The 24,098-nt window shown below is 43.3% G+C and overlaps 1 protein-coding gene across 1 annotated transcript in view; it reads right to left on the bottom strand.

Annotated features, from left to right (window-relative positions):
- The window catches only part of HLF (hepatic leukemia factor), a gene marked incomplete at its 5' end in the record, with an annotated part of 29,843 nt that extends 6,474 nt beyond the window's left edge, over positions 1–23,369 (bottom strand). The window contains one exon of the mRNA XM_009865823.1: positions 23,034–23,369. Coding sequence (XP_009864125.1) covers positions 23,034–23,369 — 336 coding nt within the window. The remainder of the gene's footprint in view (positions 1–23,033) is intronic.
- Positions 23,370–24,098: the final 729 nt, after the last annotated feature.

Raw genomic sequence — 24,098 nt, 5'->3', positions numbered from 1 at the left:
GAAACACGCCGCACTAACAACAGCGGCCACATTTTCACAGCAGTGAAGTGGCTGGGCTGTTTAATGTGCTTAGCTTTGTTCTCAATGGGGCTGATGATTGCCAAGTGTTCTGGAAAGAACTTAGCCCCTCTATTTAAGTTGCTGAAATGAGAGCTCTCGAGCATTAAGCTCTTTTGGAAATCCAGCTGCAGAGCTCCACGGTGGTGGTGGATGCAAGCTGGGAACAATGGTTAATGGAAACTTCCCCTCATACCACCCCGGTGATGTGTCTCAACCACGGCCTGGAGAGACCACAACTATGTCAACACTGGCCTTTTGTCTGGAGACGGTCCCGCCTGTAGAGCTCCACTCGAGCAACACTGAGTACGCCCGGACAGACCAGCTCCAGGTGCCTCCTGGCAAGGGAATCGGCAGGTTTTGACAACCCCAGCAGTTACGGCCGCCCCAACATCTTGCCTTCGCTAACGCTCTTGGTGTTGCTCTGGCAGATATTACCCATAGTGGAAAATTTTCCAGAAAGAAGGACTTGAAAGAAAGTTGGCTGTTCTAACCCCTTCAGTCCTCCTCCTCCCAGCTGAGACTGCCAGCGAGGAAGTCCAACGTAATGGCAGTATTTTCAGTGTGGTTCCTTGTTCAAAGAGAAATGGACTGAGGCCATTCACTCGTGTCATCTAGGTCACCAAATGGCTGGTAAAAAAAAATACAGCAGCACTTAATTGTTTGCAATAATTAAAATCCACAATTCAAAAGTACAGTAGCATTTTTATGTACCTACAAAACCAAAATGAAGATCAAGTATCATGGGGATCTCAGTCCTGACTCTTAATTTCCCCCTTTTGAAAGACCCCACCTACCAGCTGTGCCCAGAAGAGTTAAACTAGAAATAATCTCTTTAACTGCACCACTGCTTGACAGATCTCTTATTTGTACTGCAAGAGATCCCCGCTGAATTCTGTGGAACTCAATTTTGAATCATTCAACTCCTGTAGAAATGTGCCTGATTTTCACAAAGTCTCCCTTCTCACAGCCCTTTCACACTTTTCATCAGCTCAACAGCTGGCTGGAGAACAGCAATGAGGAAAAGAAAAGAAAAGGGAGGGGAAATGTTCTAATCAAAATATTTTCCCCTATTTTTTATACATATGTTGGAGGGAAAGAAAAGAGGAGCTTCTCATTCAACTTATTAGCAGCCCAGAGATAAAATATGTGTTTGTTAATAATTTTTCCTTATATAAACTGCACTTTGGGTATGTCAGTCAGACCAAACAGCGTGGCAGTTAATTTGACAGATAATCCTCACCCAGAGCTGCTGCAGAGAACCCCACTGCTCCGTCCATACAGTTTCCAAATGGTCTATCTGCTTGGCAGCTGGCCAGCTATTTGGGATAGTTCTCTTACTCCAAATCACAGCCTGTCCCTGACTAATCTGTCACCTTCTTCTGCATTAACCCTTTCAGCCTCTAGGAAATGCTCCCTCAGTGCAGAACACAAGGACGTGCGCAGGAACAGGGACGGGGAAAATCCTCACATGCAGTAAAATAAAAGGGGGGTTGGGGAGGCCAAGATTTATCTAAGGACAGCGCCTTGCCAGGCTGTAATTCCACAGTTACAATATTATAAGCATCATCTAATTTCCCTACTGTTAGTATTTTAGTGTCTTCCAGAACCAGAATCAATTCCATGGACAGCAAGACCACAACCTGTACTAGCACTAAAGGGAACGACAAGCCACACCGTACGGTTCTTCCAGCCCTCACATGGCAGGAGAAAACCAACCATTCTCTGCCTGGGGGTGAAGAAGACACTTCACCCTGGGATGTATTTATGTAAGCAGTTATTAGAGGAGCTTTATTTTCTTGCAAAGCAACAGGAGATTAGTGTATTCTGACCAGTGCTCCAACCTGGCACAGGCATTCCTCTATTTCTTATCTTACACAAATTCGATTCTGCCAAACATGGGGCGACTGCAAACGCTTCCTGCGGAAAGAAGGATCTCAGTCCAAGGCAGCCACAACACACTCGCTGCTCTTAACACACGCTAAAAAGATTGGCACATAAGAGTGTTTTTAAAACACATATTTTTTAAAGATATCAGCATTGTTTACAAACCTTGTGCATTTAATTATAAAAGAATTGTCATTTCCCCTCTCAGCATTGTGTGCCTCCCACTCTGGGCCTCCACAGTATTATTACAGGCAGGACTGGTAGTCTTATTTAGATTGTCTGACACTTCCCATTAGAGGATGCTGTCTTCAGTTCCTTAGACCTTTGCCAGATTTCAACCATTCTGTTTGGATTTGTGGGCGCCAATTACGTTTCTGCCAAAACAGTTCTAGAGCTTCCCGAAAAAAATCTTCAGGAAAAATACTTTGTTTTGAACCTGTTAAAAATTTCTGGCAAACTTTTCACTCAACTGAGCTAGTGGCCTGGGCACTGGAAGAGGGGGGAGCTCCAGGATCAATTAATTTTCCTTTCGTTTGCCTTCTTAAAATCTACTGCATGTGTGCGCAGGCTGGGTGAGAAAGGGGTAACTTCCACGAGTGATTAGGACTCAAAGCTGGCAAGGGCATAAGGAGGTGAGGAAGGTGAGGATGAGGGAGACTCGTAGCCAAAGAGGAGAGGGAGAGAGCCTGGAAGAGGTCAGGCTGCTTCAGCAAAGACTGGGATGAACGTGTTCAGTAGAAGAGCATCGTTAGAGGGAACAGGGCAGGAACAGGCTGACGGTAAAACCATGGCTCCAGATCCCTGAGTCCCACAGATCCTCTTCTATGAGCACACAGTGAAGTGCACGGTCAGAGTGCTCTGTCCCCCTTCAGCTCCTCACAGCCAGGGCAAGGTGTCACCCTCTGCTCAGCCCCAGCGGCAGGAGCCTGTGGGATGCCGTCAGGTCCCCTCCTACTCACTTCCAACACGCCTGCTGTAGGGGTGGCACACTGGTTGTCTTTTCAGTTTGTTTTTAAAATTAAATGCAAGAGTCATCTTAAGAAGAACAGCCATGCTTGCAACAATCCCTAAAGTTTTGATCACATACTATTTTTTCTAGATTCTTTCCTTTTTTCACCCATTTTGGTTTATCTGAATAGATCCATATATTATTTGCCACAAAATATTCAAACTCCTGGCAGGGATACAGTTAGCAACTTGTCAGGAGTTCCCTCCAGCACTGAGGACACCACTGCATCTGTGCGCTTCACAGAAAACATTTTCTTTGCCCACAAAGGACGGGGCAGCACTTCCACTCTGCAGGTGAAGGACAGCAGCACAAACCTTTAAACCACAAGCACACGGCCAGGCTCTGGGGTTAGCTCACAGCACAGGCACTGCCTGCACCCCAGTCGGCTTCCACCGACTCCTGTCTCAGGTTGGGCGCTGCACATCGACCCCGGCGAGGGTCACACGAGGTATCACCGGGCTGCTCACAGAGCAGAAGCACGCAGTGCGACAAGCTCACATAATCAAACCACTTGCTTAGAATTCTGCTGAAACTTCGTGGCAAAATCCAGTCTCTCTACCCAAAATCCTTCTTTCCTTCCTGCCAGATTTTCCCTTCTCCTCCCGCCACTCCTCGCATCCTCTGACATCTGCAGTAAATGAGGTCAAGATCCAAGATCCTACAGACAACCGCTTCCTTCCTCAGACAGCCCTGATGCAACCCAGAGCTGGTCTGACCTCTGCATTCAAATGGGGAAAAGAGAAAAAAGAGGATATACTGTAATTAAAGCCTGCATCTCCAAGCAGATAAGGGGCAGGGGGGCAGTTGCCATCTGAAGCTGCAAACAAGGCCTTCGGTCGAGTGTCTGCAGGCTTCTGTGGGCTTGACTTTGCAACTCCTGCATGCAGTCAGCATAACAGGCATGTAATACGCTATGTCTGCTGTGCCAGTAACATTCTGCCCTTCAAATGCAATAAACAAATTTGAGGCACCACCAGGTAAATTCTTCCACTGTGTCTACTGGACTTAAGACTCTACTCTTCTTTAAGAACCACACTCTGAAAACCTCATCCTGTGTTTAGTGTGTGTGAAGGTAGCACTTAGCTCAGCGAGGCTCCATTTCTGAAAGCCACCAGGAAATCAAACATTTATTCTCCCCCAAAACAGCCCCTGCAAGACATCTGAAAGTCGTTGTTTCCGCTCTGAACATTTCCCTGGCAGAGGTGCTACATGCAGAAACAGCGGGTTTGATCCTGCTCCCCGGACACTGCACAGAGATCTTTAAATTCTGCAAAAGCAGGAAAGCCCCAGCACTCGTAAACGCCTTTCTCGGTTTTGGTAAGGTGCTGCCTTCCTTACGAAGGCAGGCCAGGATGGCATTCAGCACCAGCGGGGCCTGAAGAGGAGCTGCAGGGAAGAACATTCAGGCATGTATTTAATTTTGATTTGCACTTGGCTTAGAAGCATGTTTCACTCCAAGATGCTGATATTCTCTGATGCATTGGAGCTTCACGACATCCTCCGGCGTATCTGTGTACAGTTTTGTTACTTGGCAATTCACATATAATAGAGTTCCTCAAAAAGTACAATTCTTCTCTCTTTTCATAAAGGGAAGGTTCAAGAGAAGCATCAGAATTGCCAACCTCTTCTGAAGGAGACAAGAAGATCCATTTTTCTTTCCTCGGACAATTACATACCCAGCTTCAGGAAACCAAGCTCAAACAGCAGATTTCGGGTAGAGCCCCTGCTTTAGATAACAGCCTCATACGACACCCACAAACGTGCCCTCACGTGGAACGCCGCTCAGAACAAAGACAACGCTTGTCCTCAAGACACGTTCGTGTCACTGCCAATGTGCTCTGCAAGACTCCAGCCCAAGTAAGTTCCTTTCCCATTGTTCTATTTATTTGGCTAATGAACATCCAGGACAGCGCGCTCCCAGGCAGTAAACAGGTCTTGCAAAAAGCCGCCGTGTAATCCTGAAAGCGTATGCACCCATGACTCATGGATCTGTTACCCAGTTCTGGTACCCGAGCCCGTCCTGCCTGGGTGTGTTATCAGAAACACAGCCAAGAGAGCTTTCAGACAGCGTGGAGCGCCACGTGAAGCAGGTACATTCCCTCTAACTCCCAATCAGAAGCTCATGGAAAGCCAGAGAGACAGACAACAGATGTTATCGGCTGCTCTCGGAACACAGCCCTGAAGAAAAAGGGGTCACTGGGCAGAGTTACAGGAACTTGCCAATCTCATCTTCTCTTTTGATGTGCTCTCTACATACAAACCTGAACTCTCTGTTGCAGTGGCATCCCATTTTTACTTTTCTACATCTTTTGTTCACTAAAATCAAGTACACTCTTTATGCGACAAAGCTGAATTGATGCTTTACAGAGGGTGATTTGTAGAAAATGATCACATTTTAAGGAGACATGCCAGAATGGGGACACTCCATTCCAATAACCTTCTAAGCAAGACTCAGTACATTTTCTTTTCTCTTTCCCTAAATTAGGACCCTCTAATATGTTTGGGGAAAAAACAACAACAACAAAACAGCTAAAGCCAAAACCTCATATTTGGTTTGTTACAGCCCAATAACTGCAGAGGTCTAATTTGCTTTTACATGCTAGTTTTATTCCCAGTAAGCACACACAAAGAAAGCACAAGGGTGTGAGTTTGCAGCTTTTTCTCACATTACCCATGTTTCTGTAACTACTTCTTTACAGCCGCTGCATAATACAGGTTATCGTGGCACATCAGACACAGACAAAAAGAAGGAACTTCAAAAAAGCAAGTCTGATTAAAAGAAATAACGACACTGAACACTGGGCAAGAAATTCTTATGAATTCGCTCCTAAATGTGAGTCACAAAGCACCAGAAAACGGCAAGAAACTGCTCTGCTGGGGAGTCTCAAAATCCAAACTGATGCCTGCAGGGATTTCTGCACCTGCAGTCACATTTTTATAGAGAGATGAAAGTAAAGTGAGGAAAAAAGTCTCAGAGAAAAGTGACCAGAAAAAGCAACACATACCAAACTGGCAATGGAATATTTCTTAAGAAATCCTTGATTCCTAATACTCAGTTTCCTTCTTGTGACCTCCTCTGCAACCTGTCCTGAACTGAGAGACTCTGAACACGCTGCACACGCATGTTCTGAATACAACAGAAACGCAGAATCTGTGAACATTTTGAACTGTGTAAAAAATGAAAGGAAAATGCTCCAAGACAAAAAAATCAAACCTCCTTCCATCTACTGAGCACTTCTTGTGATGCCTTCAGGAGGCATCTCAGCAAAATGGATCAGCGAAACTTGATTGTTTTCCCCAAACTCACAACTAACAGAGATTTTACATTTGCAGTCACACACAGAATTGCCAATCGACGACAAAAATATTATCAGTAATTTAAGTCAATATATTAAAAAAATCAATATATTCAAACTAAAAAGATCTCTGAGCGTAACCTTGAGGCCAACACAAACTGGCAAATCATTTACCAATTCACTCTATATGGGAGCTTTTAAACATATATGCCTGCACTTTATAAAAATATTTATATGAATATAACAGTGCTTTACTGCAAGCTGGTTCCTGCAGAAGTAGATGGACTGGTGCGGCTTCCTTTTTACAGTCATGGTCACTCCATCTCCATACGGGGCATAGGCCTTAAGAGTATTTTGTTTGAGTTTTTGGAGAGGATTTGGAGGGAGGACAGGACACGACACAATCCTTCATGTTATTTCCCTCTTATTCACCAGGTCATCTGCAGGCACAGACACTGCAGGCTTCACTGCTCCAGCAGAACTCCCGCTCTGAACACAGCATCGGGTCTGCAGGAGTTGGCCATGCAGAAAAATGCGTTTCTGTGCCCAAATGAAAGGAGAAACACTGGAGAGTTGGAAAGCACTGCAAGCTGAGGGCAGCAACAATTCATAGGCTTGGAAAACTATGTGGGCTTTACCTTTTACACTCCTGTTAACTCTGATTTTCATGAAGTAGGTGGTGTTGCTACAGCAACTGTCGTACCACATCATTTCTGCTGTCTCTTGTCAGCGAGATCATTTTATTTTATCTTAAACTCAGATATGTAGCTTTTCTTCTTCTATTCTAAAGCCCTCTACATTTTGGACGTAAAAAATTACACAAAGTAGAGCCATACCATCTAAACGACATTTTTTATAAACCTAGAAAAGCTTATAGATCATTTTTATTTGTTCTCCTTTTACAAATGCAGAAGGAATAAAGAAAACAGCACTGACCAGATTTATTGTGCTCTAGAGCTTCAGAAATAAATTACGAGCTGGTCTCAAGCTAAAGGTGCTTTGCGCCATCCTTAATTTGTTCTCCCTACAGAAGCTAACCCTGTGTTCTGGTGCACTTCACCAGAAGTAACTCATCTATTCACAGGTGTTTTGAAAACATCTTGCTTCCTCATGCCCGAGCCGTTTCTGTACACCCATTCCACACCACGCACACCCAGCGCCGATGCCGCTGCTCACCCAGCACACCCGCTCAGCCTGTGGCCTGCAAGATGCATCTACTGAAGCAGAAGGCTCAACTCATCTTCACCTGTTTCAGAAGGTTTGTCCTGGCTGCGAGGGGTGAAGGGGCCACCCAGCTTTGCAGCTCCCTTGCTCAGTAACTCAAGAATTTGGCTCTTCCTCCTTTGTCTCCATTTTGCTGCCTGGATGAGGTCTCTGAGGACTGAATGCACAAGGAAAACTCAATAAAATCCTGACGACCGAAAGGCTCTATTAAATTTTTGTTATTAACACGCATTCCAACCCACACACGCACAGATCTTCCCTTAAAAAAATTAAAAAACCCAATGTAGAACAGTAGTAAATATTCAGTTACCCCCTCAGGCTACTCAGGAAACACAGGAAAGCCCTATTTATAGTCAAAGGTTATAGCACAGACCACACAGCAGCTAGCACAGCTCAGACTGCCAGATGAAGCTCTGCCCCAGCCCAAGCTGGTAAGCATTTATATCTCCTTCTTAAGTATTTCAAAATAATCAATGCAGGCCCCAAATTGCACTTCTACAAAGACAGCTCCCGTGCAGATGGAAATTTGCCTGCACGGATCTAACCTGATACAACAACTGTATCTCGTGTAGCTGGTTAGAGACGATGTTCGCAACCAAGATACCAAAAAGCCTTTCTGTTCCTTCCGTTACTCTGCAAGCTCCATTTCAGTGCCCCAGTACCTGATAGTTACTCTTTAGCTCAGTTTCCTAGAGAAATGAGTTTTGTGCAGTCGTGCTGTGCACATCTGCCCAGCCTCCTCCCAACAACTTTTGAGACCGTGGGCCAGTTTCAGACAAACTTGGCAGCGAGGTATCCACATGTACTGCGAACAAGCTCTGTGAACAATGTAAATGAATCTCTTAATTCCTGGGCTGAAGGAAGGCTGCTGGAGCCTGGTTACCCATCAAAGCACTCGTGAGATTTTGCTGCTCACAGAATCAATTCCTTGGGCAGGTAGTAGGAAGGAAAAAAGAAAAGTATTCACCAAGATATTATTTGTTACAGCAGCCAGGAAAGTCACTCATTCTTCTTGTTCTCTACTGGAATTGAGAGTATCTTTTCACTTTATCCCACCTACTCATTTACTATTTCCAGTAATCACAAGTAAAATTATTTGTTTGACAACTGCAGTGTTACTTGACAATCTCTCTGAATTCCACGCAGACACATCTGGTATTGATAGCCATTAAAACAGCCATGCACATGTCCTGTCTTAAAAATCAACGCAGAAGACAGTCAGATGTGGGCAATCCAGCTGTCTGGTATCATCTGAGCTTCTATTTATTCTTATAATATGTAGTAGAAACCAGAGCTCTACTCGAAAGAGCTTCTTTATATTATCCACAGCACTTATTATGCAAGCAATTTCAGTCTTCCAACCAAGCCACAGTAGGAGTGTTGGGGAATCAACCAATTTACTCTGGCAGCAATGAAACATTCGTTATTGGGTTTGCAGTGGGGAGGGGTTTGTTTGGAGGGGGGAATTATTTTAGGTTTTTTTAAGATTTTGTTAAAATGCGAGACAAAAAGCTAGGTTAGGGACGCTGGGTAGGACTCAGCTAAGAGCCAGAGTGCTCTAGATCTGTGCTGGAAACTGCCCGTCTTGGACACACACTCACACACAGAGGAGTGTTTGCAAGATCAGAGATCCCTTCCCACTCTCTTCCTTCTTCCTCTCAGTGCTGTTATTTCAGTGTTACCAACATCCACAGCTACTGAAGCTCAGGGAAGAACGGGTTAAACCCAGCAATGAAAAACAAGCCAGAGAAACACCTTTCCTTTTTCTGCTTAACTGGATAATTGGTTAACAGGAACCTGCTTGATGAGTTTCAGCAACTCCTAAAGATCAGGTCAGGCTGTTTCCGAGAGCAGCTAAAGCTGCCGACTGTAGAAAGATCTTTAAGCTGACCATCAGTGTGCCCCTCACTACGGTGGGGTTTTTGACAACTAAAATCTCCAGAAGGCAGTGAAGCAGTTTGTATAAGAAAGATCCATCCAAGGCCGGTAAGAGAAGGGAATTGAACGATTTCAGGCAGAATATTTTATAGATGTTATGCACATAAAACTGTTTTATGGTCAGAATAAATAGAAAAATGTTTAAGTGAATGAAGAAATACTAAATAATTCTCCTTGCAATAGAGAAAGCATTAACAGTAAGATTCAAGTGAATAAATAACAGGTTCTGTCCTAGTAATTTAAGTGGCTAAGAAAATTCTAGTCCTGATGGTTCACGTGACAAATCAAAGGGCTTCACCACATCTGTACAATCCTCTGGGCTTATTACTTGATATCGTTTATCTATAATGCAAAGATTTTACCCAAGCAATTAGTGATTTTGAGTCCAGTTGGCTAAAAAGAAAGTACACGAGGGTTGATTTTCACAGAGGGATTATCTTGGCCTGTATCAGATGTGTGTGCAAGCACATGAATTTTAAAAAAACCCACAAAACATGACAAACCTTGGTAAAATCTTGCTGTAAATTCAAACCAGCCACAATTTATAATCACCCAAGCAGCACCTCTAGCCATCAGTGCAACATACTGGAAAATATTTCCTTAGCAGTGTCCAGGTATTATCATCTTCATTTCTATTTATTCACCTTGATGGTTCAATTAACTGATCACTGCAACTGATGGTTTATATTTGCTGCGTTTTAACCCCAAGAACCCTTCCTGAAGCTCTGTCGGTTCTCTTATCTGAGGACACAGGGAAGACTGGGAGAAGGCAACTGCACATGTATATCCTCAAGAACAACGTTCCGATTTGGGGAAAAGCGCATCACCTTTTGTCAGTACTGCTCTGCTCAGACACACCTCAAAGTGCCCGATAAGGTTTCCATAAAGACAGACTTGCAGGCTCTGAACTGTCCACATAAAACAAACCAATCCCCCCACATTTCAAGAGAGATGTCCCTTCATAAAATAACAGGAACTGCTCCTCAAACGCTGCCGCTTGCAACCATGTTTTGCAGCCTCTCCCCGAGCATTATGTCTTTTTGTACTATTTTTTCATACAAGGGTGCCCTCAGAGATGTTGGGGTTTCAAACCCAGAGCCAACTTTCCAAAACATGCTGTATTTTGAAAAGTCCTTTTTTTGTTTCACAGAGAAATAAATGAGTTTACATCATAAAGCCTTTATCCCCCCAAACCCAAAGGCTCCCATACAGTTAAAAATCAAATCCAGCTTTATTTTCCTGTATGAGTCAGGCTGCATGCAAACAGCTTCAGAGGAAGGCAAGCTTGGGGTGGAGAATAGAACTGAGGGAAGAAATCCAGAGAGGGATACTTGCTCTTCTAAGAGCATACTCCTATTTTCCCAAGACACTCGGGAAATATTTTCATTTTAAAACCAGAGGAAAGCCACCCCCTTCCCCCCAAAAGAAGTTTTAAATGTTATAAAGACACACAAGGACACACTTTATTATTTTAACAATTATTGCTATTTTCAGAGCTCCAGCACAGCTACTTCCTTCCATAATTGGACTTCAATCAAACCCCAGTCAAGCTTTTGATCTTGGAAAGAGTAACAACATAGCTCTGTTATCGGCACATAGGGGGCAAAGAGTAGGACATCCAGAATTTTTCAATAAAAGAGAGTTAATTGCTTCGACTTATATTTATCAAAGGTCACAGCTACAAGTTCGGAGCACACATACGTAACGGTGCACACCGAGAAACCTGTATCGCCTGGCCAAAGTAAGTGTTGGGATTATACTATCTGTGTGCATTAAAAAAAAAAAAAAAGAGGGGGGAAAAAAAAAAGGCAGCAAAACAATGCTAGATTACTATCCAAATATACCCCAGTGGATGTCCTGCCAAATAGCAAATATGTGGCTGTAAGCTCCAAACTGAAATAAAAGCTTGGCCAGAAGCCCGGAGCTCCACTGTATTTTGCTCAGCTCGCCCCAGTCTGGCAGAACAGAGTGAGCACATTCTCAGCCACGTGATAAAGCCGCCCGTCGGGCCAAGCTGATTTCCTTGTGTTGGTTAAATGTGATCTTCAGACTGTACACACCGGCGGCTTTGGGAAAACGTGAGAAAGTGGGAAACCAGAAGCCACGGGCTGCAAAAAGAAGGGCAGCAAAAAAATTAGTCAAGGGGTTTGCTTAAATGCTCATGTTGCCAGGGCTGTGTTTTAACGAGGTGTTAAGTGGGCTCGTAGGGCTGAGCACCTTGGACCAGAGTGCCCAGCACTGCGCATTCTCCTGGATTTCAACAGGAGTTTCACACCATCGTCTCCTTCGAGGATGCAGACCTGAAAGGACCTGACTGGGAAAAGGCACTTCAAATTCTTCGTTGTAGAGCATTATGAGAGCTTTCCCATCAGTGGCTCAAAAATGCAAAGCGCTGAATGACTTCAAATTCCATACTGAGGAGAATCAGAGGTACTTAAACTTCTCAAGACGGGAAGAGTATGAATCTGAGGGTGGAATATATTCCCTACGGTGCAGATTTTGCTAAAAATTCTTAAATAGCCACCAAGCAGCACTACCGAACTCACAGAAATACTCACAAAGAGAGACAGAATTTGGCCAGAGGATTCAATCTGAAAAACCTGCAGGGTCTAGTGGGATAAAAGCTGTCCCAATGATAAGGTATTATATTTTGATAGTAGCGGTAAAAATGTTTTTAAATAACTGACTTAGGAAGAGACAAACAGCACGTGGTGCACGTGACTCCTGAGAGCATGTCACGTGGGGAAGCTGAAAGAAAAGCCTCTGAACGCGAGACCTCAGAAGAACATCCCTGCTCCAGATAAAAGCGACTCCCATGAAACAGTTGTGCGAGTACCTACGAAAAGTGACATTTGTTTACTTTCTAACAAATAATTTGATAACCTAGACATGTGCAGCAGTTGGTGAAACCAGAGACACACACGAGTTGACAATTACACCTCCAGTTCTTTCCTTCTATTTGGCTAATGATTTCTTTTCACGTGTTCAGAACTGCTTCCAGTTAGAGACTACCATCATTTTCAACAATGACTCCAACCATGCCGTACTGAGAAAATTGAACAGATAAGAGAGGTTAGAAAAGGGTTTCTTAAACCTGGTGATGAGTCCAAGAGAAATACCTGCCTTTCTGAGAGCAGCCACGTGATTAAGCATGCATGAACACCAGGTCTCAGTCTGGAAAACCCATGCCCTGATTTTTTTAAGTGCTGAGACAAGGCTAAGGTGTTTCAGGAAGACACCCAAGCCACAGCTGTCCAACATTTGTAACTGAAGGCTTGTGGTTTAACCTCCTCAGATACGCAGGTTAACTTTAAATATGCTGCACTCTCTCCTAATTCTCTCATTTAAGTACACAGTTGAGTGATGCAGGTGTGCACAAGGTCAGCCTCCTGCCCCCTTTCGCTCAATTTGTGGTGCTCTCCAAAAATGGCTCAGTGACCAGACTATTAACACTCCAGAAAAAAACCCTTCACTTAATGAGCAAGCCCTGCTGTCTTTTGCCTATGGGAATTAGAGTAAGGTGTTGTAACAACACACGGCTGAGGAACATCACACAATCTTGATGTGTGACTTATTAACCTTATCTGTTATTCATGCTCTTCCTTCCCAGAGAAATAATCTTCACTTTGAGCAGGGGAGTTAAATCCTCACTTCTCGGTGTACGTGTACTGATACAGTTGGCGACAAAGGTCACACTGTGGTCAGTCCCTCAGAACTAACCTGCTTGGTAGTTGAGGTCTCCGGAGAAGTCGAAATCGAGGGTGGAAATTAAAGAGCAGTGCCCCAAGATATTTGTAGTTTCATTCCCCAAAGTCCTCGGAGCAGTGATGACCCAACTCGACAGGGCTCTGATCCTGGTCACCTTGCTTTAGCTGCCTAGTCACAGTCAGCCACTCCTCCGTCCTCACTCTGCAGCAAGCAAAGAGAACGGGGCTACTCCATGGCGCTGGCCCAGCATATAAGATGGATACACCAAATTAAACTGTCTCAGGACATGTGTAACACAACCTCCCTCCCCCCTCACTGAGCAAATATATACTGCTGTGAAAATTTGACTTTGACATCGATACGCCGCTGTGTGTACTTCAAACAACAGTGAGCTCAGCACTCGCAATTATTTCAGATCTATATCTGATTTTTTTACTCTTCTGAAGTTAAGCTCAAGGCACTGTCTTAGACACAATTAAGAAAAAAAAGAGGCAGAGAAAAAAGGAAAAAAATAAAGAAAATTTGCAACATTTCCCAGTCAGCTTTCTCCAACTTAATCCTAAAAAAGCAGGAAGAAATTCTTGAGTGTTTTTTCATACACAGTTATTGATTTATTTTAGACATTTCATACAACATACGCCACTACCAAACTAAATGGGCTTTCGTGCCTCAGATAAGTTTCATCTTACCACAGAGGGCATCAAAGTGTCGTGACGTTGGGCTGGAAACTGAACACAGCAACTCAAGAGAGGTCCTAACAAACTTGCAGATGCCCTAACAAGCTCAGGGGCCGAGGGAACGGGATGCTGGGGGCGCAGGGAAATGCACCCAGCAGCGCCGCATTATACCCCGAGTGTGTTGTGTCATTTCAGCTTTAGCCCGACACACCCATATTTACAGCACACAATGTACTGTACAATTCACAATGCCAAGAAACTCAACATATCTAACCTGGCAGAAAAACAAAGTCATATCAGGTTAATCCAATTCTTAAATTGCACAACTTTGAAAAGCCAATAGGCTTCCCCTAGCTTGTGCTCCCCCCCGTTCCTCCTCCCAGCACACATACCCTGCCACGACCTACTTTTCCTCTTTGATCCCTCCAACATTTTTAGCCCCACTCTCACTCTTGCCCGTTTCTTGATCACTTCCAACCTCCCCAACCCCAGACCCCGCGGCAGAGTGGAAAGTTGTGTGGATCAGAGAGAACCCTGAAAGGCAGCTTCATGCACGGCGCCCCGGCCGAAACGCGCCGGGAGGAATGAATGGCAGGACCCACACACAAGGTCACCTGGACGCCCGCCCGCATATGATACTGCAATAATTGTGATAAGATAACAGGCCTCGGATTTGAAGTCGGCTGGCTCCAAGGTAGCTTCAAACATGGCAAGGGAGCTGGGGGGCTTCTGCTGCACGGGAGGAACAGGATATAGCAAGGTTGCGTAGAAGTTGAGAAAATTTTTAGGTAAAATAATTGTGCTCGACTTTGGAGAGGATCGAGATCATTGCGTTGTCTGGGTTCAGCGCTTTCAAGATCTTGCCTACAAACCTTATCGCTGGGATTCTAAATTGTCTTTTTTAAATGAAACCTTCATACAACCACAAGACCCCAGGAGCTGAGGATTTTAAAGGAAGAACAACAGTGGAAAACAGTTTGTGACAACCCCCTCCCCAACACACAGCAATCCAATTAAACCTGGTTTCTCACAGATTCATTTCTCAAAGCGAATTGACATCTCATGGCGTCTAAAAGGGTGTCAGCTTTCCCAGAAGTATTTCACAGAGATCAGGCATTTTAAAGGTCTTATGTAAATTCTGCGATGTAGAAAACACACACTTACATTACAGCTCTTCCTGCTCAGTAACATATTCCCACCCTATCCACACATCAATTCTCATGAAATTCTAGGAAGGCAATTATTCTTTCCGAATCACAACTTTCTTGCCACGTTTGGTTAAAAATCCGCCAACGTGTACTCAAAAAATCAGGAAGTAGGAACATGCGAGGAGCTAATGACTGGATAGGGTTTGTTTTCGCAGCAAACCAGGCAAAAAAAAATCCTCCGTACCCCAACGCTCATCTCTCACAGCCAGCAACAGAGCGGCAAGAGTTACACATGAACCGGCCGAACGCCCCGCGCGGCAGCGAGGGGCCGCAGCTGCAGGGATTACAGACGTCAGTAACATCTATATTTCCACTATGCAGCACAAAGAAAGAGGGAACAGCGGTATGTCTGACTGCTGCAGGGTGCTTCCAATTAAGCCAGTTTAACCCTCTCTGTTTTGATGAGGAGCAGGATTTGGTTTTGAGTGCTTAGTCCCTGCTTACTGAGCGTTAGAAGCTAAGCACACAGCTGGGTTTTCAGCAGAATTCTTGCTGGAGTAAGACGCGTTTCCAAATGCTGAAATGGCGAGTGGGTAAAAACGACTAAATTGTTTTAAGTCACTTTCTCTGTTTCAATGCAGCCCTCTTGCTTTGACCCTGCGTTTTATTCTCCGCAGCCTTGAGTAATGTGCTCTTCTACAAGAAAGCTTAGTGCTATTACTTCAGTAATCTCCCTGTGCTAAAAATATTGATTGCTCCATCAAATGGAGCTCTGCCAGGAGTATTTTGTGGTTAGAAATCTCACATTATTGTTCCTTCACTTTTTTAAAACGCAATCCACGGTTTCGTTCCCTGCCTCCTAAGTTACCAGGTCACCTCAAACATAGTAACGTCCACTCACAAGAATTAAGTAAGCGGAGAGCCTTGCAAGTGTTGTACAAAAAAATAAGATCCGATCATTGCCACGCAAAGTAATGGATCTTGCTGTGGCTGGAGGACCCTGCTCATTCATTTGTTTATTAAATTCAGGAGTACCAACCAGTTCTGTAACGAATTACTTAATCTTTGACCTATTGTCCACAGCCATGTTCCAGAACAAAGAATTTATAGCAAGCTGAGCTCCCTGAGGCTAATTGGAAAAGAACTTTTTTTAAAAACAGAAAAATTTTCCATCTTCAACAAATCTTTTGCGAACTATGTATTTCTGCTTCTCTCCTTATACACCTACATATCGAAGGATGACATTTTGTTACAGATGAGTTATTGCCGTAGTTCCGTCTAGGATCTGCTTGTAGTAAATGCATGCTAATACATTGATCTGGGGGTTCCTGTCAAGTTTCGTTTCAGTAATAATCTAGATTTATGTTCCAGTTAATAAGGAGCTGAGTCTTCTAGGACCCTAACACAATCTGCATTCTTTTATTTTCTCCTGCAAATAGCCATACACCAAAACTCAAGCAAAAAGCTTCTAGATCCTCAATGCCTGGTTTCATTAAATGGCAAATAATACAACCAAGAGAATACGACCAGTAAGATGAAGAGCTAAAGCTGTTTCAGAGTTGAGCAGTGCACCCTGAAGCAAGAGCAGGCCACAACAGAGAGGCTAAGCAACGGTCTTGGATGGCATACAATGAAAATCTGGGCCAAATTCAGCCCTGGCAAGATTTAGTTAAGAGAATGGGACAGGGAAGCATAACTGTACAACAGCTTCAAGCGTGTCAGAAATGTGGGAGGTTGAACAATAACTCGTATTTGTTTAGAACTTGGATAGCACCTCAGTTATGCAAAGCTGAAGTGCTATGAAGAGCAGAAAAGAAAAGAAAGAAGGAAAAGAAGAAATGTTGCAACACCTGCTGCCTTACCTACCTGTGTTAGCTCTCCCCACATGAGCTCTGAAGCTCTCGGGACCAAATTCAGCTTTGTGATAAACAGACATCTTTAATGACATGTGCCCATAAAAAAAAAGCTCATACAAGCTACAAAACCTGTTTGTCATGCAGTCCTTTTTGACTTTTACATTTTCCATACTAACTCATTATGTATAACTTGCTCTATTAAATGGAGTAGTTTTGAGGTTTAAGTACATGTTTAAGAGCTTTTATTATCTCCTTAAACCACAGTTTTTCTTGACTATAACTTACTTGAAATATTCTTTTCTGATCATCACAGTCTTCTGTGGAATTAAGACTAAATATCAAAAATGTATTTTATTTGTTATGGAGGACTTCATAAAAAAGGAAACTTATGATCACATTTGTGTGATATAAATACTAAACGGCTCCAGTGTACTGCCAGCCAACAGGCTTCTGATTTCATAACGCTCTGAAGTCTCTTTACTGGTGCACTGAGAGCTGTTACCCTCCTCTTAAAAAAAAAATACAAAAATCCAGAAAGATGAATGACAAGAGTGTGAATGGTGACATTTTGCTGCTCCACCTAGGAGGTGATGGAGAGCAGTCAACAAGCTGCTTGCCTGCTGAGCAATACTGAAATCAGAACGACCGCATGAGGAGTGAAGTACTCATTGCCCAGATTAATTGGACAGAATCTGGCCATTGCTAGCTCCCACAATTGCCAATACGCTGTCATGTACGTATGCAGAGATTGAACAAATTAGTGTCTTTCCTAGTAGCTTCATCTAATTGGATATGTCATCTTCTTATACATCTCCTGATGAGGTCTTCTCTCTTAACTGTAACATATTGTTTTACAAAAGACATCAGGGTGTATTTGCTTCTTAAAAAAAAAAAAAAATCTAATCACTGCACTAGAGAATCATTCCATCAAACTCTCCAGTACACTTTCAGATGGGAAGCAAGTCTCCTAGAAAGACACTGTCATTTTTCTAGGTAATTGTTCCTTCTCTGGATCCTCTTTCTAACGCTGGACAGCCCTCACTTGCCGATGTAGCTCTGTCTGTGTGGAAACCACTTTTCCCAGTGAGAACTGAATAGTCAGGTCAGATATATCTTAGAAGTATAGCATAAATGCCAAAATGTTTCATGCTGTTTACTGTTTGAACACTGAATTAACTTCAAGTTCTTTCACGCAGTCAAGCAATTATTTAACCAATAATCAACACCTAAGAGTGAGTATTAAAATTCTATCTCTTGAAGGAGACACAGCATTCTTGCTTCTAGCATTAACAAGCACTTTTTCCCCCGTTATCACGCGACAGGCTATTTTTAACATTTGCCTGAATATATTTTGCATCTTTCTTTGATCCAGAAAGCAGTTCTGTGAGGTTTGCCTGCACACCGCCGTGGCAGTCCAGAGCAAAGCTTTTCCATTTCACTGCAATTTCGGCATCGGCTTTTTGCACGCAGCCGTGCGTGCCTGCTGCTCCAGCGCAAGCCGTGCTGAGCAGGCTGCACAGGGGACTGCCACGTGCCTGAAGCACATGGTCATGCAGGCAGCAGCCACCCAGAGCCTCACGTGAAAGCCAATGTGAAGAGCAGCTCTCGGCACCAGCCTGCCTGGCGGTTGAGCTGGTCATTCCCACGTTGTCACGTGGGAGAGCAAAGGTCAGGAAACTCCCAGCTCCTCTCGGTGCTGGAGGTCGAGTCCTTCGACTCAAAGAGAGGGGGCTTGTGCTGCGGCTCATGCAACACCCAGTAACTGCTTGTAAACAATGATTAAAGCTTAGGAGAGGATTCCACGTACGAGCTGGCTGCCGGGAACGCTGCCCTTCGCGCTACAAAGGCTGTGCTGGAAGAGGAGGTCACGTTAAGAAACACAGGGGAAGGAACACTGCAATAGAGGGAGTGTTGCACACACACCCTTTCGTGGGCTGCCCGCTTCACCAGTCATTCCCAGTACGCAGCCAAGAGGCTGGATGGAGCAAGAACAAACCTCTCCCAGTTGGCTGCCGTGCCTATCACAAACAAGAGTTAAAAGGAAAAGCCAAAACCCACCCAATCACGCCCAGTGTCAATCAGTACAGTTCAGTCTCTAGGCAAGAAGTAAAAGGTAATGGATACTGTGCTCTAGAGGAGATCTGGGCTGAGTAAATAAAACATGGCATTTAATGAAATCTTGGTGTTCTTGCAGGGTAAGAGGTACACGTACATTTCACATGGAAATAGTTTCCAGTTTTTTGATTAATGTACCCGTATTTATTTTTTTTTTTAAACTGAAAGTGAAGACTTGCAGATATTGCACATAGGTGCATTTCTGCAGCAGGTTAAAGCTTGGCTTTCTTTTTTCTTTCCTTAAAATAATCTTTGGCAGACCCTTTGCAAGTAGTCTAAGGCACCCAGCCGTCCACGCAACACAGACTGAAAATCACTGTCATAGGAACGCGAAGAACAAGGGAGTTTTTTCAAAGCCTCCAACAGCCCCATCCTCCCTAAGGAGCAAGGCAGGAACAACACGCGGCAAGACAGGCCGTCCCCGTGTCAGCAGCGTCCCTGTGACGCAGCCCCACGTCCAAGGCTTCGGTGGCAAACAGAAAATTCAGATCTAAACCACAAAATCCCAGACCCATCCTTCTAATTAGGGTCTTCCACCAGACTTAGTTGATGCTTCTGAACTCTAATTCACTCCATTAAAACCCTCTGCAGTAGCCACCCCACCCACCCAGGTAAGGGCTACACAGGGAAAAGAGCCAGATCAAAGCAACCACCAAGTGGTCACCAGCAAAATACAAACCCCCCTTTGCATACAAACAGCTACGAACACTCCAAGCCTCCTTAAAGGACTCCACAGTTAAATGGAGATTTACAATCCACGAAAAAATGGGAGAGGACAACACAAGGCACGCAACAGATGAAGAACTGCGAGAATGGGTTTACATAACAGGTTACTTTAAAAGCCAGATTTATAAAACCTGTTCTTCTGAGAGATGACAGGTGGCAACCAACTAACCAGCATCCAATATAAGGAGAGAAAAGAGATTTTAAATGCCTGTACACATTACAATGAATGGCAGTCTGCAACACTAAAATAAATCAAAATAGTACTTTTTGTTAACTAAATCAGTACTATTAAAAAAAAATACATCAGACTGCAATCTCGGAACAGGCATTACCCTGCATCCCTCCTCTTCAAACGATCTGCCATATGTACACTCTGTACGTGAACAGGAATTTATGGCAAAGTAGGTGCTTGCTTTAGTCTTTGCTATAGTCCAGAGAGCAGACAACAAACTGGTGAACCTCAACATCTTTCCATTGACCAGACAACCTGAGTCAGAAATACCAAAGTAAGTTAAATTTAGAAGGAACTTTGTTGTTGTTGTTGTTAATGATTACTTTTTTCACACATAAGAAGAAAAAAATAAAAATCAGTGAGGATTTGGTAATGGCATGTTTACAGTCAGGGTCAGCTCAGCTTTGCCGAGCCCGACGTGAACGCCAGCGCAGATTTCCAGATCTCTTGCAGAGACAGCAGAAAATAGGTTGGGGGGGCAATAACATTAACTTCTAAAGACAGTTGAGGCTTGTATTTTAGAGCACGCACAAAATCACATCTTATGCCTCTCTTGTATAGACCCTCTGCAGAAGGACCCGAGATACACCCTGCAGGTACACGAGTCACACTCGGTGTCCCACGTGCGTGCGTGCGTCCCCTCCCACCCACGGGACATGCAGGTACTGGAGTTTTGACCAACTGCACAGGAGACAGCGATGCCAAATGCCGCCCAGCCACCAAAAGCAGGGACACGAGCAGGACGGGACCGACCCCTCCTTCAGCCAGAGCCCACACAGGCTTCCGATATAAGACAAAATTCAGAGGACACAACAAGGAAATATTTTTAGCAGAATTATTGTCACCTAAAAAAAATTCAGCCTTCCTAAAATAAGATTGCGTGGAATTAATTTTTATTGGAATTGTGTGTTTTATGCTATTTGTTCTTGGGTTTATTACAACAGTACAAATCTCAACAGTCACACGTACTTGGAACCATAGCTCACACCAATTAAAAAACCTTTTTGGTGTACAGTTCAAAAGATGTATTTTAAAAGCCTTAAGATGTATTAACCAAAAGGCTCCATTATCACAATTTTAACATTTACCTCCAGACTAACTTTTGTATTTCAAAGAAGCACATTTGCCTTGGAACTTTTATGACAACTTTAAATCATTGCTTTTACTCTTATTAAAAAAAAAAAAAAAGTTTTTTAAAAAATACATATTGTCTCATTTAAAAGCTTGCTCAAATGCTAAACTCTGTGATGATCTTCTCTTCAAAACAGATTGTCCAAGTGAGATTTTTACACGGTAACACACAAAAATTTCAACGACCTGATGACAAACCAGACCACTGTTAATTATGTCATAATACCGATCTGTAATGGAGCAGGGAGGAAAAGATAAGATTATTTTAAGAAACGGAACAAGCTCTTTTAATAAAAGCACATATAACCAAAAATATCATATTATTCTTAAGGCAAGATGGCACAGGGGAAAAATACCTGCAATGTTAGATTTTTTTTGTATGCAATCACAAGAGAAGTGACTTCTCTTCCAACAGTATAAAAAGCACAGAATTTCTAGTGAGGAAAGTTTGTAACCCTGAGCTGCAAATGGCTCAGAGCAAACTCCAAAAAAAAAAAATCAAAAAAAAAAAAATCAATGAGTTGAAAAGTCACAGAGACAGCTGATTACAAATAAATTCTGACAGGTGATCGTTAAAAGCCCAGCTCATAACCAGGCTGCTCCAAAACAAAAAAAGAAAAAAAAGAATGAGGACAGATTATCTTGCTTTCAATTTTACGTGTGCATATACAACAGAAAATGGTGTAAGGATATACACACTATTTTTAAAAACTGGCTCGGAAAAAAACGAGGGTTTTTTCTATGCTGCCCTTGCCAACTCCAAATATATTTTAACTTTGGAAATCCTTCTAAGTTATTAGTTAACTCTGAAATGCCTTGAAACTGAAACACAAGCTAAAGTCAAATGGACAAAATGTAAAAGTTAACGAAATTCATGACTGAACACGCTCTTCTCACTTGGGACCAAGCAGTCTGTGACAGGTTTCAGGTGTTTTGGGGGGTGTTATATTCTTTTTAATGAGAAAGGAATCTTCGAGGCTTGGAAGACACTTCTATTTCATCCTGTTCCACAACTTTTGTCATTCTATTTATTTATTTTGCCTCCTTATCAGATGATTCTGACAATGACTTCGCACGCTGAGCATGGCAAATGATCAAGCAGAAGGGAGAGGAGTGGTTTCCTGCTCCCAAGAGCACACTTTGCTCCAGCAAACCTCGTGTGAGCAGAAGAGCACAATAAATATCACCCTTGGCCCTTCTTTCAAAAAAAAGTAAAAAAGGCAAAGCTCCATGTTTTCCAAACTTCAATGTTGACATTATTCCACTGACCATGATCTCAGCCATGCTGGTGTGAAGCCAGGGCAATTATTCTGAATACGTACTAGTGTCTCTAAAGGGATGATTTTCAAGTGCTAATAAACTAATAGAAGACTTCCACTGACATCAGATGGGTTTGAACCACGCAGTACAATCAGAACTTGGACTCCACGATGTTTTCTTTGCCTACAGTTTAAGGTGACTATGGATGCAAGGTATCAGCTCTGGTCAGAGTTAGACCCAAGTAAGACTGCAAGGCAGTTCCAAAATTTAGTTCCTGCCCCCTGTACTGGGGCAAATTTTACTTTGCTCAATACAAAGTAAGATTATGGTCAAAATTTCAAACGGGAAGCATTGTGTTCAAATTCTAACTTCAAATCAATTGCCCACTCCTGTGTTCTCAGAGGAAATACTGGCCAAAGGAATATTTTCCTTGAGGGTCCTGTTCATTTAACACCGTGGCATCTACGCATTACTATTCCATTCGTGGTCTTTTTACTTCCTAATAGCCATGCTACCAACGAAGGAAAGAAGAAAGGCAAGTTTCCTTGAAATCCTCACAGCTTCCTTACATAATTTGACCAAAAATCCCCGCAGAGCAACTCAGCAATAACTAGAGTTATTATTTTTATTTTTTGGAGTGCAAGTGACTTGAATCACCTTGGCTCTCTCTAAGCTGCCCGTCAGCTGTACAGGGAGAAGCAATGATTTGTTACAGTGGGGAGGAGGGCTCGTGCCAGAAATCCATGGGAAGTTCTTAAGACTGATTTACCTGGTCTGACGGGGCTCTGCATGCAGTTCTGCGACACCATGCCTGGATGGACTGAAGTAGAAGCCCTGCTGCTGAGGTCCATGACAGAAGGTGATGCTGAGGTAGCTTGCTGGAGACCTGACTGGTGCGGGCTATGCTCATGCTGGTTTGGGCTGGGTGGAATGCCATTTTCTGAGAGGAATTCTTCCAGGTCCATGTATTCCAACTGGAAAGTGTCTCCATCGTATGGCAGTGTCTTGTCCCATAATGTTGGGCCCAAGAAAGCTGACTGAGGGACTGTGGTACTGGTGCTGTCATCGTCTAACTTCTTCTCTTTGTCTTTTTCTTTACCGAATGCTTAAACAAAACACATTAAAAAGGTGTAAGAGCTTAGCAATTAAAATATCAGCCACTTCTACTTCCATTAGTTCTCCTGAATTCTCAGCTGTAAGAAATTAATATTTCCTTCATAAAAATAACTCCTTTGATGCAAGCTATTTGGTAGAGAACTGAAGGGTCATGCCAACTGAGCACCTTTGCCGGATCCAGCTGCAGTTTTGAGATTTTTCTCTATTTTTAGTTAACTACCCCATTGCATGCAAGGCTTTGAATGCCAGCTTTAATAAACACTCAACAGACTTAAAAACAAGTACTTAAGTGGAAGCAAACTGGAAGATGTTACATATTCTGTTGAGAACAGTCTCAAACTAATATCCTCATAGCTTATTAAGCTCTCATAAATTAAAGTCACTCTCTTGCTAGCCCTTACACAAAAGCAGTCCTCAAATTCAGCACCTCACAACACTGTTATCAGCCAGTAATTTAGAACAGCGAAGTCTGACAGAATATGTATTCTGATGTGCAGAAAAGCTAATGAAAAAGGTGGAAGCAAAGCAAAAGTTAAAAAGATGACGCTTCCTGCTCATTGCTACAACACCCAGTGATTTCAACACGCATTTCGGAAGGGAAACACCGGATTTCTCTATCAGATTTCCACAAATCCGAACCAATAAAGCTTCCTCTCAGCTTCCCTGCCTTCTTAATCTTCTTTCAACCACACGCAACCATCCCGGGGACACCCCTCGA

This window comes from Apaloderma vittatum, unplaced genomic scaffold (assembly GCF_000703405.1).
Source record: "Apaloderma vittatum isolate BGI_N311 unplaced genomic scaffold, ASM70340v1 scaffold14293, whole genome shotgun sequence".
Taxonomy (NCBI): Eukaryota; Metazoa; Chordata; class Aves; order Trogoniformes; family Trogonidae; genus Apaloderma; species Apaloderma vittatum.
This window is presented reverse-complemented; position numbering and strand designations above follow the sequence as displayed.